Source organism: Psilocybe cubensis, chromosome 11 (genome assembly GCF_017499595.1).
Source record: "Psilocybe cubensis strain MGC-MH-2018 chromosome 11, whole genome shotgun sequence".
Classification (NCBI taxonomy): Eukaryota; Fungi; Basidiomycota; class Agaricomycetes; order Agaricales; family Agrocybaceae; genus Psilocybe; species Psilocybe cubensis.
Window position 1 is genome coordinate 2,136,863 of NC_063009.1, and position 15,533 is coordinate 2,152,395.

Below are 15,533 nucleotides of genomic sequence, written 5' to 3' on the forward strand. Positions count from 1 at the left end.
TGACAAACAATTTGTTCTATTTCGATTCTATTTTGTCGACCATCATGTTCTTCAGTCGTAAAACGAATTCATAGCTTGTTCTGCCCGTAGAGCTCAGACATAGCTCAGAGTCCGGAGAAACACTCTAAATCTTCTGTCTCACTATCATGGCGCAACTCAATCTCGACGTTATCGAGCATATAATCGCCGAAGTCTGCACTTTCGACAGCAAGGACAGACAAGTCACTCTTCGTAGTCTGGGCCTTGTTTCTCGAGAATTCAATTTCGTCAGTCGACCGCAGTTGTTCTCCTTGGTGAAGTGGCCACATCCTTTGAAGCACGATAGCGAAGTGGGGTTGCACTTTTTTCCAGAATGTCTTTGGCCTCATTTCAAGTACGAATTTGGGTTGTCGGTTTGCATTCGTCTCACAGTTGAGTTTCCAGGACTTTTATATTAGATTGGCCTGATTATTGGCCTGATTTATCTCCTCCAGCTTGGGGAACTATACATCAAGTCGAAGGATATCTACCAAAGCAATTGGACAAACTCGAGAAAGCGCTCCCACTCATGTCTAGACTCCACACATTCCAAATGACATGCCCATTTTATCCTCCTAAATCATTCATGCTTGCCATTGTCGGTTGCTCCACCATCAAGGATCTGAGAGTTTTAGATACACCAATCAAAGCTGGTCTCTCCCCTAGCACATTGCCATCTGCGTTCAACCTCGATCGACTATCTTTCGTTCCCGTCGGCGAGACGAACAGGGTGGGCGAAGGTCCTTTCGACAAAAAATACCACGATATTGTCTATTATACTCGTTCTTACAGAAAACGACACTCAACTGATACCAGCAACGGGGGATTTTTCCCGCGCATCATGCCTGGATGGGCACTTGTAAATATCTTCTGTCTTGCGAAACCAGAGTCGTTGAAGTACATTCAGATCTCTGGGAGTTATTGTTCCCTCCATGACTTCAATGGCACCTGGTGGCCTAATTTGGAGACACTCGTACTCACAGGACCCGAAGCCATCCCGGATTCCACGAATCTTGCAGACGTCGTCGGGAGGATGCCCAAGCTCTGGGATCTACGTGTACTGTTCAACAAAGCACTGGCAAGCCCAGCGCGGAACATCCACAGCAATCAACGACCCTGTTTCCGTATAGTCGAGCCTGGGCGTGATGCCGAATATGCTGCTCGTTCTGTCCAGCATGTTTCCGAACCAACTGTTTTTGGACAGATAAAATACTTCGCTGCATCAAACGTGTGTAGCTTGGACTCGGCCTTCAAGTACTTTACGTCTTTGGAAGGTCTGGCGCTCATAGCTGTCATCAATCACCCGCGTGTGCCGATTGCCAGGGGTGAGGAGGAAACACGTTCTTTGCTGGCAGATTTAGAAACTACGGGTAGCGGGAAGCGTCTGAAAGTTCTCAGAGTCATGGTGGAGTGCGGAATAACTCCATCACTAATCTCTAAATTGGGCACGGTTTGCCCTTTGCTGGAAAATCTCGAGGTAGAAATATGCGGATATCGAGATGGGCCTTCAGATCTATACATGGATATGACAGAGGAATGGGCAAGTGGCTATCATCCTGCTTTCCTATCATGGCCTAACCAGAACGTAGATTAAATTTGGAGATGCTCTACAAAAGTATCAACATATCGAACAACTGCGCGTTGGCATGGTGTTTTGCCAACATGACGATGTAGAGCTTGACTATGACACAGAAATCCTCCAACAACGCGAAGACCGCATTGAATGCGCAAAGTATCTTTCTTCTCGAGCCCCAACCCTTCGCAGGATTGGATTTCAATATCGTATGAGGACAGGAAGCCATAGATACGAAGACCGATGGTTGGACTTTGATATCAAGCGCCTCTCTGATGGCACGATTGATTTGCATGAAATCCAACCAAGCTGGTACCCGTTCCCGGAAGTCTGGAAACATGTCCCGCTGTAGGAACTGATAGCAAGTACCTGATATCTTCATGATTTCTCGCAGATGTATTTATGTTGAATGTCTTCATATTGTCTTGATTTTGTAGGCTATAGTAGTGTAACATGGTGTACATGTGCACCTATTTGGGTGTTAGTAGGGTATTTGGATGTTTTCTTGGTCGACAAGCTTGATTTTTTTTGTTCTGGCTTCGAAATCCAGAAAAATTGTAGGACAGAATTCCTGCCTAGCAGTCACCTTTTGGATCGTTCCCATCATCGAAATAGGCGATAATTTTTTTGACTGACGCATTCTTGACGTAGTTTACAGAATATTTTACAGATCTATTAGTGTTCGCCCATCGAAGACTCGGAGTTTTCGAAGTATATCTCATAAAACTGATTATGCAGCACTCATGGAACATTAGTTCGATACTATAGTGACAAATGGCCGTGAATTATCGCTTAGTCCATCCAACGATTACATAGACGAAACTAAATATACTTCTCAAACTTTCAACTGGCAGTAGGCCTTCAAAGCTTCAAGCTTCATCGTCAATAAAAGGCTTCGCCAAGCGATGGTTTATATCAAAATAGAAGTACTTTGATGTCCCCGCTACCCGTCTCACTACCCCCAATATGGGAAACATATTTTGGTATAAGATAGAAATCAACCAGCCATTAAATTTTTCTCCTAATTGATAAGACCTCCTTATATCACAATGCCATCTGGTACGCCGTCCAGCACAGACGTCCACTTGCTGTTCTCTTGTGTCCCAGCCTGGGGTATGTATATGCCACCAGACTACTACGTCAGTAAAACCATATGCAAAATTGACACAATTTTTTGCTAGGCCATGCCAAACCTTTTTGCATTTTAGCAGCACAACTCGTCCAGGAAAACAAAAATGTGATTGTGACTTTGTTACTTACTCCAAGCCTTCTGCAGCAAGCAAAAGCCACAATATCAACCGAGCTTTGCGGTTGTATTGATAACGACGAAACAATTAGAAGAAGACTGAGGTGTGTTCGTACTGGGACAAATATGTAGCAAGTCAAACCTGATGTTAACTTTCCATGGTTTATTAGGATTTTGAGTACATTCAAATCAGATTCATCAAACTTGTTCAGTCTTCTCGATCCCCTTATTCGAAGCTACGAGACCATATACCGTGATTTGTGGAATTCCAGGCCGATAACTTGCTCGATGACAGCACAGATTTTTGACGCCGTATGCAAGCCTGATGTTGTTATTCTCGATGTAGGTATATCTAGCAAGTGCATGTATACACTCGAACACAATTGACTAATTGTGATATATTTATTTAGTTCTTTGCTCATCAACAAATGCTAGCCACTCGCGCTGTTTCCGGAAGAGCCATACCCATCGTGGCATGGGTGACAGGCCATATAGCTCACATCAGCCACATATTTGGTCCCACCAGACTTGGGGGTTCTGACGTGGGTTTCACCGCCAGGATTGAAGAGGAAATGAAACGTACGGGGCTTGCAGCCACAGAAGTAGGTGATATCGTAAGTCTGGCTATCCTGTCCCTTCGAAGATGCACGACTGACGTTGTTACGGATTGGAAGGTGTATAAGCGTACAGATGGCACAATAGTGAATGTTCCAGGAGCACCGGCCATGTATGACTGGGAGTTCTTCCCTCAGCTGGTAAATATAACGGATTCATTCTACTATATCTTAACCTTTCATTGAGTACACATCCGCCTGTTTTAGCTCCCCTTCAATGCGCCACAATGGGTTGAAATCGTCATTGCTGCTGAAGCGTCAGTCATACTGTCATATTCAGATATTGCTGCTGATGTATCTACAAAAAATATTTTACAGAGGCCTTAAGGAGTGCGATGCAATATTTTCAACGTCTGCACATGCCTTCGAGGAAGAGTCTCTAGCCGCCTTCAAATCTTGGTTTTCAACGCAGCAGAAAGAAGTGCACGTTATCGGCCCTTTTCTCTCATCTAAGAAGACAGTAGATGAATCTCTCTATGCAGCCGCTCGCGATTTTCTTCTGCATGCGCAAGAGAACTATGACGAGAATTCGGTTCTTCTCGTAGGTGTTTCGTATATACATTCTAAAAATATCCAACAGCGCTTACGAAAGTGATCGTTCACCGTACGTCTGAGTGCTTAGATTTCTTTCGGGACAATCTTCTGGCCAACAGTGCATGGTTACATTGAGGAAGTCATAGAAGCGCTGGTGGAGAAAAAATTTCCTTTTGTAGGTATTGCTTTTCTGCCTCTCTGAAGGCCAATACACCAACTAGAAATCAGATTATTACGCACGCATCGCCTTTTGCTAAAATATCGGAAAACCTCGTGCAAAAAGTTCAAGCGACAGGAATTGGGCTAATCTCAAAATGGGTCCCACAGCAATATATCTTAGACCATCCGGTGTGTTCATCAGAATTGTAAGGCATCTATCTCTGAACGGACTATTCTAGGCCACCGGCTGGTTCATGACACATGGTGGACAAAATAGCGTTCTGGAGGCGCTTGGAAGTGGGATTCCAATGTAAATTTATCATCAGTGTGATATAGCTGGCGGCTGAACATGACCATGCATAGGATCTGTTGGCCTTTCGAAGCTGACCAACCGATCGCTGCTGCACATATGAGCGAAAATCTCAATGTCGCATTTGAGCTAGTCGAAGTCAGGACTGGAGAACATGGCATGAAGCCTCTGCTGCGTCGGAACGGGAGGAAAGCCAAAGGGATGCGCGCAGCTGTAGGTGCCGAGATTCGTGAAGTCATTGATGCTTGTCGTGGGTTAAGAGGAGCCGAACTAAGAAGAAACTCCGAAGCTCTGAAAGCGAAGCTTGCAAAAGCATGGGGCGACGAAGGTGCTGGCAGGAAAGAACTACGTGCATTCTTGATGAAGCATGGACACGAAATATCATGTAGACCCCTGCAGAACGGAGACATATGCAAAACGTGCCTTCAAAATCTGCTTAGATAAGGATAACAATGACAACACAGGATAGAGAAAGAAAAAAAAATGACTTTAATTCGTATAAATATCAGACCGTATGCCTACAAACTCAATCCTTTCACCTGCAAGCACCATCAAAAGAGTCCAGCTAGATCGGCGAATGGATCCTTTGCTTGTTGACCAGCTGCAGGGGCCGCAGTTCCGGATGACGACGTAGATGCAGTGTTGGACGTTTGTGTTGGCTGAATTGGCTGTTGAGCGTGGAATTGCACATGTGGTTGTGGCTGAGGATTAAGACCAAACGACCCAAAGGGTTGCTGAGGCTGCCCTCCCATGCCACCGAACCCCACTCCCCCCACTGTCGTTCCTGGGGTCATGCCCATACCGGAATAGATTGGTGCTTTCCCGGTATTTACTGGATTGCTGAAGTAATTAGGAGACTGAGATGGCATGTGTAGCTGCGAAGGGGCAGGCTGCGGTGTTCCTGGCAAAACAATTGATGCAGGAGGGGTTGCTGACTGCGCATTTGGTGGTGACATGGATGCTGGGCGAACAAAGCCTGCCCCGTTGTGGAACAGAGGAGTGGGCGAGTGGGTTTGGAATGGTTGTTGCTGTTGTTGCTGTTGCAACCCAAATGACCCACCCACTGATAGAGGTTGCTGCTGTAAAGGTTGGATAGGCGGCGACGAGAAGAGGCCAGAAAGGTCGTTAGAAACAGGTTGACTGCTTGTTGACGGTGCAGCGTCATCAAAATCAATCAACGATACCCCAGCATTGGAACTGGAGCCTCCGTTACTTAGTTCCTGGGGTATAGGGTTAGATGCAAAGGTATAGTCGCCTTTCTTGAAAGCCTCGTATCGAGATAGGACGGTGTTGATTTGGTCATTTATTTGAAGGAAGGTATCTTAAAATACAGTTGAGTTTTGAAGCATCAATAATTGAAACATTAGTTTTATTATACATACCAAGTGATTCAGGATCTTCAGTTTCAGCATCTGAAATCCATTTTTGCAGCTTCGGCCTGGCTGTTATAAGTATCGATGATACTTGCTGGATCTCCAATCAGAGAATGCCAAATATTTAACAGAGATATCTTACATCATAAGCATCCCCTGTAACAAATCGTTCGCCTCGCTCAGCATCCACGTTATCAAGCATTTCATTCAGTAAAATAACTTTTTGCTCGAGCTTGTTAAGCTCTGTTAGAGCTTGCGAGCGATAGTCAGGCTTTGCATCGGGGTTGGCACCAGCTAGCGATTTCATCAATTCTTGAGCAGCAGCTAGATCGCGAGGGGTGCCACGTCTTATGAGCTCTTGCAGCTTAGCGGACTGCGCAGCGCGATCTTCCTCTTCAAGCTCTTCAGCAGATTTAAGATTCTATACACAAGTCAGAATGCATTAACATGTGTAGATGTTGCACTCACAGCAGTTGCATTGGCAGCGGCATTTGAGGCCCGTGGTGCATCTCTAAACCTGTAGCCCTTGAATGTCAGGAGCCTATGCATATCTCTGATGTTGCCCAAATCTTCCTTCCAGCGACTCTCGACACATATACCCTCTTTCCATCCATTTATCAACTCCAAGATCCTTGACATGACCGGACCAGGAAAGGGTGGCGGGCGTTCGGGGAAGCGGCGAACGAGTTCGTTCAAGAACTCTTTGGTGGATACCTGGAGGTGGAAAGGGTATCCACATGATTGAACGAGAGTGTCGAGAAGCGAAAGCGCCAGTATAGCAACATGAGGGTTTCGGTGATTTGCAAGACGCGCTAACATCATTGCTGCTTCTCGGGGGCTGGTTTCAAAGAACAAAGTATCATTGGGAGGCGAACACATAATCAGTGGTGCGCATACATGGTGATTTATCGCTAAAGACTTACTTGTTAGCCTTTTTCTGATTGATATACTCTGCAACCTCCAGATGCAGAGCATAGTTGGGCTCATGCAACGACGGCTCGCAGGCACGAGTGATGAGTACCTCGAGAGGCGACACTCTTAACCAACTCGAGGGTCCCGTCGGGCTGTGCAACATCGTAGATATCTATCGGTGTTCTTCTGCGCCAATAGGTTGTTCCTCTCCTTGTAGACAATGAGTAATAGAGAGATCGATGGGCTCAATGAGCTCGTTGTGCGTAATCAAGTGACTGTAAGAGCAAAGCAGCTGGTCGGGGTGGTCTCGTGGCAAATTCCGGTGCGCGGTCGTGGCCAAGTGGCTGTCCATGCCTCTTTCGTCCGTGCCATTATCAACAACACCGAAGAACTCGTACGAACTCATGATGCGGTTGCGACGTTCTTAGACACTACTGTAGGCACCAGTACCCTGTGAAACAGCACCAATGGTGAGCGGCAAAGCCTTGCGTACGTGTTGCAGGTCTTGCCCAATTTTAGATACTGGCAAGCACTGTATAGTCGAATATCTTTTGTGGAGGACATTCTCTAGAGGTGCGTCCTTACATGCTATATATGAAAGTGTGTTCTATAGCAAATTCGCTCTTAAACAATTTGAGACTTCCTAGATTGACACGAATAAAGGCAAGTTTTTTCTTTTTTGCATGGCTAATCATATCGCTGATATCAAGTTCAACGTTTTTATTAGGAACTTCCGAAGCAAGATTTGATATAATGGCGCGAACGTCATAATGCAATCCGACTTTCACCGTCAAAGCCATCTCAACCGTCACATTAGCTAATTGTGCAGTTCCCTGTTTTTGACGGCGACTCATTCAGCTGGCATGTATGCGCTTGGCGGCTCTGCAAACTAGTCCAGAATATACCTCACATCTTGCTTGGTACGACGTACTGTGATGGGAATTATCGACGACGGAAAGATATTTCGGTCTCAGCATCGTTAAGTTATTTTTGAGAAAACGCGAGTTCGGTTCAGTCAATTTAATGTTTAGGGTAAGGACTCGCCGAGTGCAATACGGTGCGTTGTAGTAGTAGCATTTCAACGAATAATGAAGCTCAACTTCAATTATTTAGATGCATTCGACCAGCATTCAAGAACGTGAGATGCTATCCACGTTAGCACGTTAGGATATATACCCTTTTACCAGTGAACAAAACACACCCGCTACCGTCTACCAAGCTTGCGATAGGATTTAAACGATTCGTCTTCCGACATCAAGAGTCTTATGCCGCCATTCCGTCCCTTCCATCTCCTGGTGTCATTATTACTCAATTACTTTAGCGTCTCTTTTGCATTTGCTTCCACTTGCTCATATGACAAATAGCTCTCGAAAACGACTTCGAAGCGTCTACCCAGAATGCGCAAAGGGAAAGAATCTTGCAGTTGTGCTAGCTTCCTCACATAGCAAACTGGCTTCGCTATCGCTCCCCCTCACAAGGAAAGCTCATCAATGGGAACGGTACAAAATGGTACAAACGCTGTCCTTCGTAATGCATTAAAAGGAGTTTCTTATCATGACGGAAACTATGACATGGTCAAAGACTAGTGAGTGCGATTAGTCTTGACAAATATTAAGGAGAGTGGGGGTTCCTAACTTGATTTTACAGAAGTGTGTTTATTATCGGCGGATGCTAACCACACTTTGGAAACAACACTTGCTAGACCTTTCACGACTTATTGTTTGGCGGGACGCCCATCTCATACCGCCTTCTACTGCATTATCCTCAGATCGAAGCTTCGGCAAGTTTCATTTCCTGCCGCCACTCAGCGTCCTGCTGTCAATTTTGAAGCACAAGTCCACCTGCCAGAAAGTCACCTCCCCTCCATGAAAATAGTACTTCGGAAACAATGAGAGCCAGAGCCACGATAAATACTTGAACCTCCAATCGAGTACGCTGCAAGGTCAAGCGCAGTTTATAGCATTGAGAAAGATATCAAACGGCTCGGTTCACGGTCCCAAAGGTGGTTAGCTGGCGGAAATGAGGGGGTCGTTTCGCCAAAATCGCGTTATATATTAAACGTCTGTATCCGCCCCCGCGAAGCGAACGTTCGATTCGTTACGTTGGACCTTCAGTCAGACGCTCCATATTTTAAACGGAACCGGTGAAAGCTTGGAAGGTTGTGTTCAATTATTGCAATGCATTCATCGCCATACTGCAGCCATTGGCGAAACAGAATTGGTCATCCAGAATGTCTAGGACCAAAATTGTTGCACTTTCCAAATAATTGGGTTGCGCCAGCGTCTTGCGAAGTTACACGCTCTGTTTGCCTCTAGGCTTCAGAGTTCATGAACGTGTGGCACTTCCTTCCAAGTTCTTCCTCTTCCAATGCTTGTGCATGGCCGTTTAGCTTTCACGCATTCCTCGATGCCGCGGTACCTCCAGGAACACGTTTCACATCCCTGGAGGCTCCATCAGCTCAAAAGTCAAGACTCAGAGCTGAGACCTCTTCGCCGACGGTTTAATAGTTTGGGTTTGAAGACTAAAGCTACCTGAGTATTAGAACGTGACGCCGCTTTAAAAGCATAAATTCAAAACACATCACGTCCAGGAGACACCATTTCGTTTTTCGTACATCGTTCTGATCATGGGCGGCAATGACGTTGTACAATGGTTCGCATATTCTTCCGCTCTTGCCTGTCATGGGCGCCTTCCCTTTTCCTTTTCTCTCTCTGCTGACGTCGATGTGGTGAATCCATCCGAGGACGTCACATACATTTTCATTATCGAGGGATCGTGACTTTTTTGGACCAATCGATTGCCAATTGAACCGCTTCTACGAGCCTCAGTTGAACTGGTGTACAGATACGAAGCTTGAAACCACAAAAACCATGGTTCTAAATTCTGGCACAAAGTTTGGAGACAAGAGGCTGGGTTGACTTCAGATTTGACCAGTGTCGGTCAATTTTCACTGTTCTCTACATGTTCGAGTATCGCCATTGCGTGTTTTAGTTACTTGCATACGGCGTTTCAAGACCCCTTCTTGCGGAGTTGATGATGTCCTTGTGAGTTTCTTTGCCTGACAGTCTGCGCGGATAAGTCTAATAGTTTATTCAAGAAGTCGAACCAGACTGAGAATCGTGTGAAGAAGAACATCAGTAGCACTTGCAGTTTGAGGACTATTTTAGATTCCTGAATCTGGGGCGAGCTCCGTCTTAACGGAAAACAGCAAACCTCCATACCAGATGCGGGTGACAGGAAGAACTGCAAGATGCTGCTCAGATCCACATTGCAGTGAGCGATAACTGGATATCCATTACACGTCCACCTAGAACATGGTACACGATCTTACACGACCAATAATAGGCATCGAACCCTCTGGAAGTTGATTCCATGTCGCGGTTGTAGGCAAGTCGAAGGGGCTCTCGACCCACCCAACCGAACGCTGGCCGTTGACTTGAACGAAACGGAAGTAACCAAGAATCGATCCAGCTAACCTGGGCAGAGCCAAACCGACGGTGGGTCGGGTTTGATTTAGTTTTGACGCAATCAGAACCAAAACGGACGGTTGCGTTTATTCGATTGGATTACTAGTGCGACGCGCAAAGTTATAAAGAAGAGTCCACTGTGGTCGGACTGGGGATTTTTTGTCTCGCGCCCCCCAACAATTTTGGCCCTTACACTTTCGACCAATTGCACCCTTCCCCACGTTCTGGTCAGGAGCCCGTTGACGCCTTGAGCGACACAAGCTTCGGTGCGATGGCTTTCCTGCTCACCAACACTCGCGATCTCATCACGCCTTCGATAAATATTTGCATCCTGTTCGCCACTGCGGTATCGGTGCACTTGTCTTTGTCGCCACCAAACCCTTCTGTTAAAAGCGATGAGTGTTGTTCAGGGACGGAAGGGACACAAACATTGTTTGAACGATTTGTGCAGTCCATTACCTACTGCAGCAAAGTCAGTACATGGATATTATCTCCCGCTCCTCACGTGGCTTATCCATCTGCGCCATAGAGCATGGTATGGGTTGGCGCGACCATCAACATTTTGTATATTTTATTAGGTTGCTTGGCTTCATCGTCGATAGGCTTTCCGTTCGATTACGCCAGGGAAGGGAGTTTCGGGAAGCTCTCGAAACCTGCATTCGAAGGCGTCCATACCGCTACGATCATTGGAGGGATCTCCGCCGTCGTTTCAGCCGTTCTGCGCATGTGGTAAGATGTCTCCAGCGTCGCCAATATGCTTTCGGGAGTCGCACTTACCGTTCATCGATTTAGGTGTTTTAGATCATTGGGACCATTTTTCACTTTCGAGATCACCATTCGACCGAAACACGAGCTTATCACACACGGCCCCTACGCGTGGGTTCGGCACCCAAGTTATACGGGAGTTTATATGACCCTCGGAGGCGCGACACTCGTGCTAGGTGCCCCTGGAATGTGGACGGCTGACCATGGCGTGTGGACACCTATAGGCTTCGTTATCGCATGTTTCTGGACGTTTAAATGTTTGTATGCGTTCCGCGGTATGTGCGTACGGTTACGGGCAGAGGATCAGGTATTAAAAGATACGTTTGGGGGGAAATGGGATGACTACGCAACGAGGGTTCCGCGCAAATTCATTCCTGGCGTCATTTGATTGAAAAAAGTCTGTCAAAACGGGCATATCCATAGAAAAAAAACTTTTCACGCGACCCTCTTACTGGGCTTATGTTATCACTGAATGTATCAACATTATTTATTTTTCTTGCTTTCATTGATTTAGTATTTTATGCAATGGTTTCTTGTGTTTGGTCTTAGGCGAAGGGAGGACTGTTGTGATCAGAAAACTGGTTTAAATTGGTCAGTGCGCAAGAAAATGCCCTATGTGTTCAAATTCATTCTTCTCTTCACAAAAGCTGCCGTGTAGACTTCTTTTCCATCAATGTCATTGTTCCAAAGCATGTCGCGTCTCTCGCAACCCATCAGAGTCCCTGGACCAACCAAGGACCCTTTGGCTGATGCGGGTCCAGACCGATGATCGATGAGATACTCTTGATCTAATCTAATCGCATGGATGGGAAGGCTCCGCGGTATAAATGGGCGCTCGATGCAATTTTGGTTCTGTAGATTCTCCTCCCTGAAAACCCCTTACGTACGGCGTTAAAGAGTGATTACGAGAGCCAGAACTTGAAGTTCTATAATTTCTATTAAGGCCTTGACATCCTCAACTCTGTGAAGGACTGTGTCGGTTGTTACTCCGAACCCTCCGATGAATTTGAAATTGGTTTCCAATGCCTTGGTCCCAGTCAAGTCCTGCTGGAACAAATACCAAACAACAGAAGACCTGCCTTGCAGTCCCGATGTCCGATTGTGTACCAGTCCAAGTCGTCGACGTCCTCTCAAAAGTCTCAGGCCTCCGGCATCCTTGGACTTTTCTTTCTTTATCACCTGCTATACACAGTAAATCTGTCGGCGCCATTAGGCGGATTGGCCAAGACACAGATTTTTTTGACTTTACATGGTCTCGAAGCTCTGCATCTTTCCCTCGTACGGAAGGTTTTCTTAAAACCAGACTTATAGGGTAATATTTCTTATTTCAACCGATACCAATCCGCCATTTTTTCTCTCTTTATAAGCTTGAGAAAATGGGGCACGTTTGGATTCATCTTGATCCAAGTCATTTCAACAAAGCTCAAACGATTCTCCTCCCGATTTCGATTTCTTCACCGCTTTTCTATTCTATATACGATTGACTATGCCTGCCGTGCGCACCGCTCGCAAAGCTCGCAAAGCTCGCAGCGCGAATGCGAAACCACGAAAAAAGGTACGTCTTCATCCAGGCAGTATCCTATTACCAATATGGCTATAGAGTCCTAATCGTTCTTTTCTCTTTAGCCTCCACCCAGCGACCCTTGCCCGAAATGCGGTCGAATTATGTCTCGTGCTTCGGACCTACCCCGGCATATGGCCACTCACGGCCGTAGGTAGGTACCTTCCGGCTTGTTTTTTATACAAAAAACAATACGTATTCACACTGTCTCTTTAAGGAGGTTCGCTTGCTCTTTTCTCAACTGTCGTTTCACTTCGCATACGATTGGAGGACTCAGGGTCCATAAAAATATACAGTATGTTGCGTTATGCGTCGTCTTTGACTTTGTCTGATACCTTCATTATAGTAAGGGAATAAAGGTGCCATGTCCCTATTGCGGCAAGGCATTGGGGGACGCGTCGAGTGTGACCCGCCACATGAAGCGGTGGCACCCCCAGTACAAACCAGCACAGCGAGCCAAAACTATTCAAATAGTTGGCTCCGTTTCGGCTCAGAGGGAACGGCAAAGGTACGTCCGGATTCTGTGTCTAGTTTTTTGGTATCCGACTAACCATTGGCAGCAGATATTCTACGAGCGCCCCGGTCTCCAACACCGTGGCCCTCATCAATACTCAACATGCAGACCAGGGCCGCTCTGCCTCCTCCAACGTCAAGGCCCGCATTTCTCATCCACCCCTTATCGCATGCCACCAGACTTCCACCCCTGCAGCAAATGTTGGACGAGAACGCGGCTCGGAAAGCTTACAACTTAAGGTCAAAGAAGGGTTTCCAAGTCGAGTATGCACGTGGGGATGAGGTAAGACGACCGCTTCCCTACTATGAATGTGAGTTCAGGTGCACCCTTTAAATAGCACCAGTACCATTTTCTTTCCTTCTGATAATTCAACTATTTCATTCTGTACACTACATTCCTTCTTCATTTTCTTATTTGGCACCTTACCTTGTTTAATTAGTTCTCATTAATTCATTTACTTTTATTCATCAATCATAACAAGTAGTTCTCTTAAAATAAAACTTTTTTTGTTGTAATCTCACAATGATAAGTGGAAAACAGAAGACATTATTATCATGAGTCTCAAGGACTGTTATTAGATCTGCAAAAGAAACTTCCAGTGGTGCTATGAATTCCAAAATTTGCAGTATCAATTATTTTCTGTGCCTCATGCATAAGCAGTGCACTAAAGCACACTACAACATCCTCAAGGGCTTTCACTTCAAAGTTTTCAGGGTGGGTAATAGTGATTTCACTGTGAAACATGTATTAAAGTGCAGCCAACAGTGGCACTTTCTCGGATCCTTATTCAAAAGCCTTCGAGGTTCGGCACACAGACACACAGACAGGTCTGGAGACAGGATGTTCTCCCTGCTTAAGATTGACATGAACAGAGGCGTGAAGTTTGGTATGCGACACCGTCAGTCCGGATTTTGAAAATATTTCAAAGGCTGTATAAAATAGAAATCATCTCTTTTGCATGATTGCGTTCGTTTGAAAGAACGAAAATGGTGTTGACTCCGCCGCCCGGGGCATGCCGCGAATGGAAAAGAAATTATTAAAACTCAGCGATCAAAAAATGTCTATTTATAAACCATATCCCGCCGGCAGGGACTTCAAGTTGCAGAGAAAGCGGTGAGTAAACTGTTCCTCAAACCTTCGGCAAAACATTTACCTCCATCTACATGATTAGAATATATGTACGGTCATATGTCTAACCAACGTTTGACATCCGGATCGGATAGCCCATATATTTACCGTCTACGATGGCATCCATTTCAATGGAGGTTTATACTAAGCGATTCTCAATCGCTAGATATCTGCCACGGAGAGTCGCAGTACCGATTGGGAATTTAAATATTAGAATTACCAGTAGTAATACGTATTAAGTAAATGCTATCACCCGTTTCCATTCTATAGATGTTCCAGTTGATCCTATGATCTTTACGTCCTGCTGGCGAATGAAAGTTGCAGGTGGAGAATCAGGTCAGAAGCCATGGAGCCATAAACACACTTCAACGCCTGTCGGGCAGCGCGGATAATATGGTATTTCAGAGAAGTCTATCTCAACGTGCGTACTGGGCCCTTTCAATATTCGAAAACCGTGGAAATGAAATGTTGCCATATTTCATTAGCCCATCGCGGTGCAAATGCGGTCGATTGATCAGTTTGTGTAAAATGATTTTGATGATGAGAGGCTTTCAATTTCTCCTTGACTCGTATTCACTACTCCAAGTTAATTCCGTTTTCATGTATGTCCACCGCATATGTAAATAGGCCGATCTATTCGCAGGATGAAGTGCAACGAGGGAAGCGGTGCGCAATCGGAAAATACCAAAATGAACAGGGAGGACTCCAGGGGGCAAACAAAGCGATACACTCACATACTGCAAATCAGAAACCGATGCTCGCTGATAATAGAATCAAGGGGTTTTTATTGGCAGAGACGAAATCGAGAAGCCAACAGCCTATTCATATCACTCTTTTTGACAATGTTTATCTTGTCTAACTTTCTTCAGCTCATATCCAAAAGTCAGGTAACAAACGAAGTCTCTGTTTCAGCACGACGCGAGGAGTGTTTATGGCCTTTGCCGCTCCATGAGATATCCAACTAAATTGTTGGTGGCGTTAACCTGGAAAACGGGGCGGTGCCTTGGGAAGATAGGATATTCTGGGGAACATCAAACGTACAAGGCAGACCCGTCTCATGTCATGAGTCCAAATTATCGATTTCTTGAGTTATCTTCAGTGCTCGTAATCTCTTGGTATCACTACGTTCCAAACGGGTGTGCTATGAGAATTTCTGCAGAAGAAATTAATTAATCACTTCAACAACAGTGTCTGCCACGTCTGGATGCTCCTGGTACAGGTAAATGGCTGGCTATAGTGTTTGTACGTACTTTAGATCAATGCTTTGGATCAAGTCTGAATCTGCTCTGTCCATCTGCCAAGAAAAGGGGCGACGGTGTTTAAATAGTTGTCAATGCGTGGCCGGTTAATAACGCAAAA

General features: G+C 45.6%; 3 protein-coding genes across 3 annotated transcripts; 2 read left to right on the forward strand and 1 right to left on the reverse strand.

Moving 5' to 3' along the window:
- Positions 1 to 571: 571 nt before the first annotated feature.
- On the forward strand, positions 572 to 4,898 carry JR316_0011768 (UDP-glycosyltransferase 74G1; the record flags this gene model as incomplete). Its single annotated transcript, XM_047897413.1, has 13 exons — positions 572 to 1,562; positions 1,621 to 1,750; positions 2,625 to 2,730; positions 2,868 to 2,941; positions 3,008 to 3,179; positions 3,248 to 3,451; positions 3,512 to 3,592; positions 3,659 to 3,708; positions 3,770 to 3,992; positions 4,074 to 4,160; positions 4,214 to 4,333; positions 4,384 to 4,454; positions 4,508 to 4,898. The coding sequence occupies 13 exons, from the start codon at positions 572 to 574 to the stop codon at positions 4,896 to 4,898; spliced, it is 2,700 nt and encodes an 899-aa protein (XP_047743822.1).
- Positions 4,899 to 5,005: 107 nt separating this feature from the next.
- Positions 5,006 to 6,902, reverse strand: JR316_0011769 (ADP-ribosylation factor-binding protein GGA2; the record flags this gene model as incomplete). Its single annotated transcript, XM_047897414.1, has 5 exons — positions 5,006 to 5,775; positions 5,837 to 5,921; positions 5,970 to 6,248; positions 6,296 to 6,665; positions 6,751 to 6,902. The coding sequence occupies 5 exons, from the start codon at positions 6,900 to 6,902 to the stop codon at positions 5,006 to 5,008; spliced, it is 1,656 nt and encodes a 551-aa protein (XP_047743823.1).
- A 5,555-nt stretch (positions 6,903 to 12,457) lies between these two features.
- On the forward strand, positions 12,458 to 13,624 carry JR316_0011770 (uncharacterized protein; the record flags this gene model as incomplete). The annotated part of the gene is made up of 5 exons (XM_047897415.1): positions 12,458 to 12,526; positions 12,598 to 12,686; positions 12,879 to 13,040; positions 13,096 to 13,309; positions 13,577 to 13,624. The coding sequence occupies 5 exons, from the start codon at positions 12,458 to 12,460 to the stop codon at positions 13,622 to 13,624; spliced, it is 582 nt and encodes a 193-aa protein (XP_047743824.1).
- Positions 13,625 to 15,533: the final 1,909 nt, after the last annotated feature.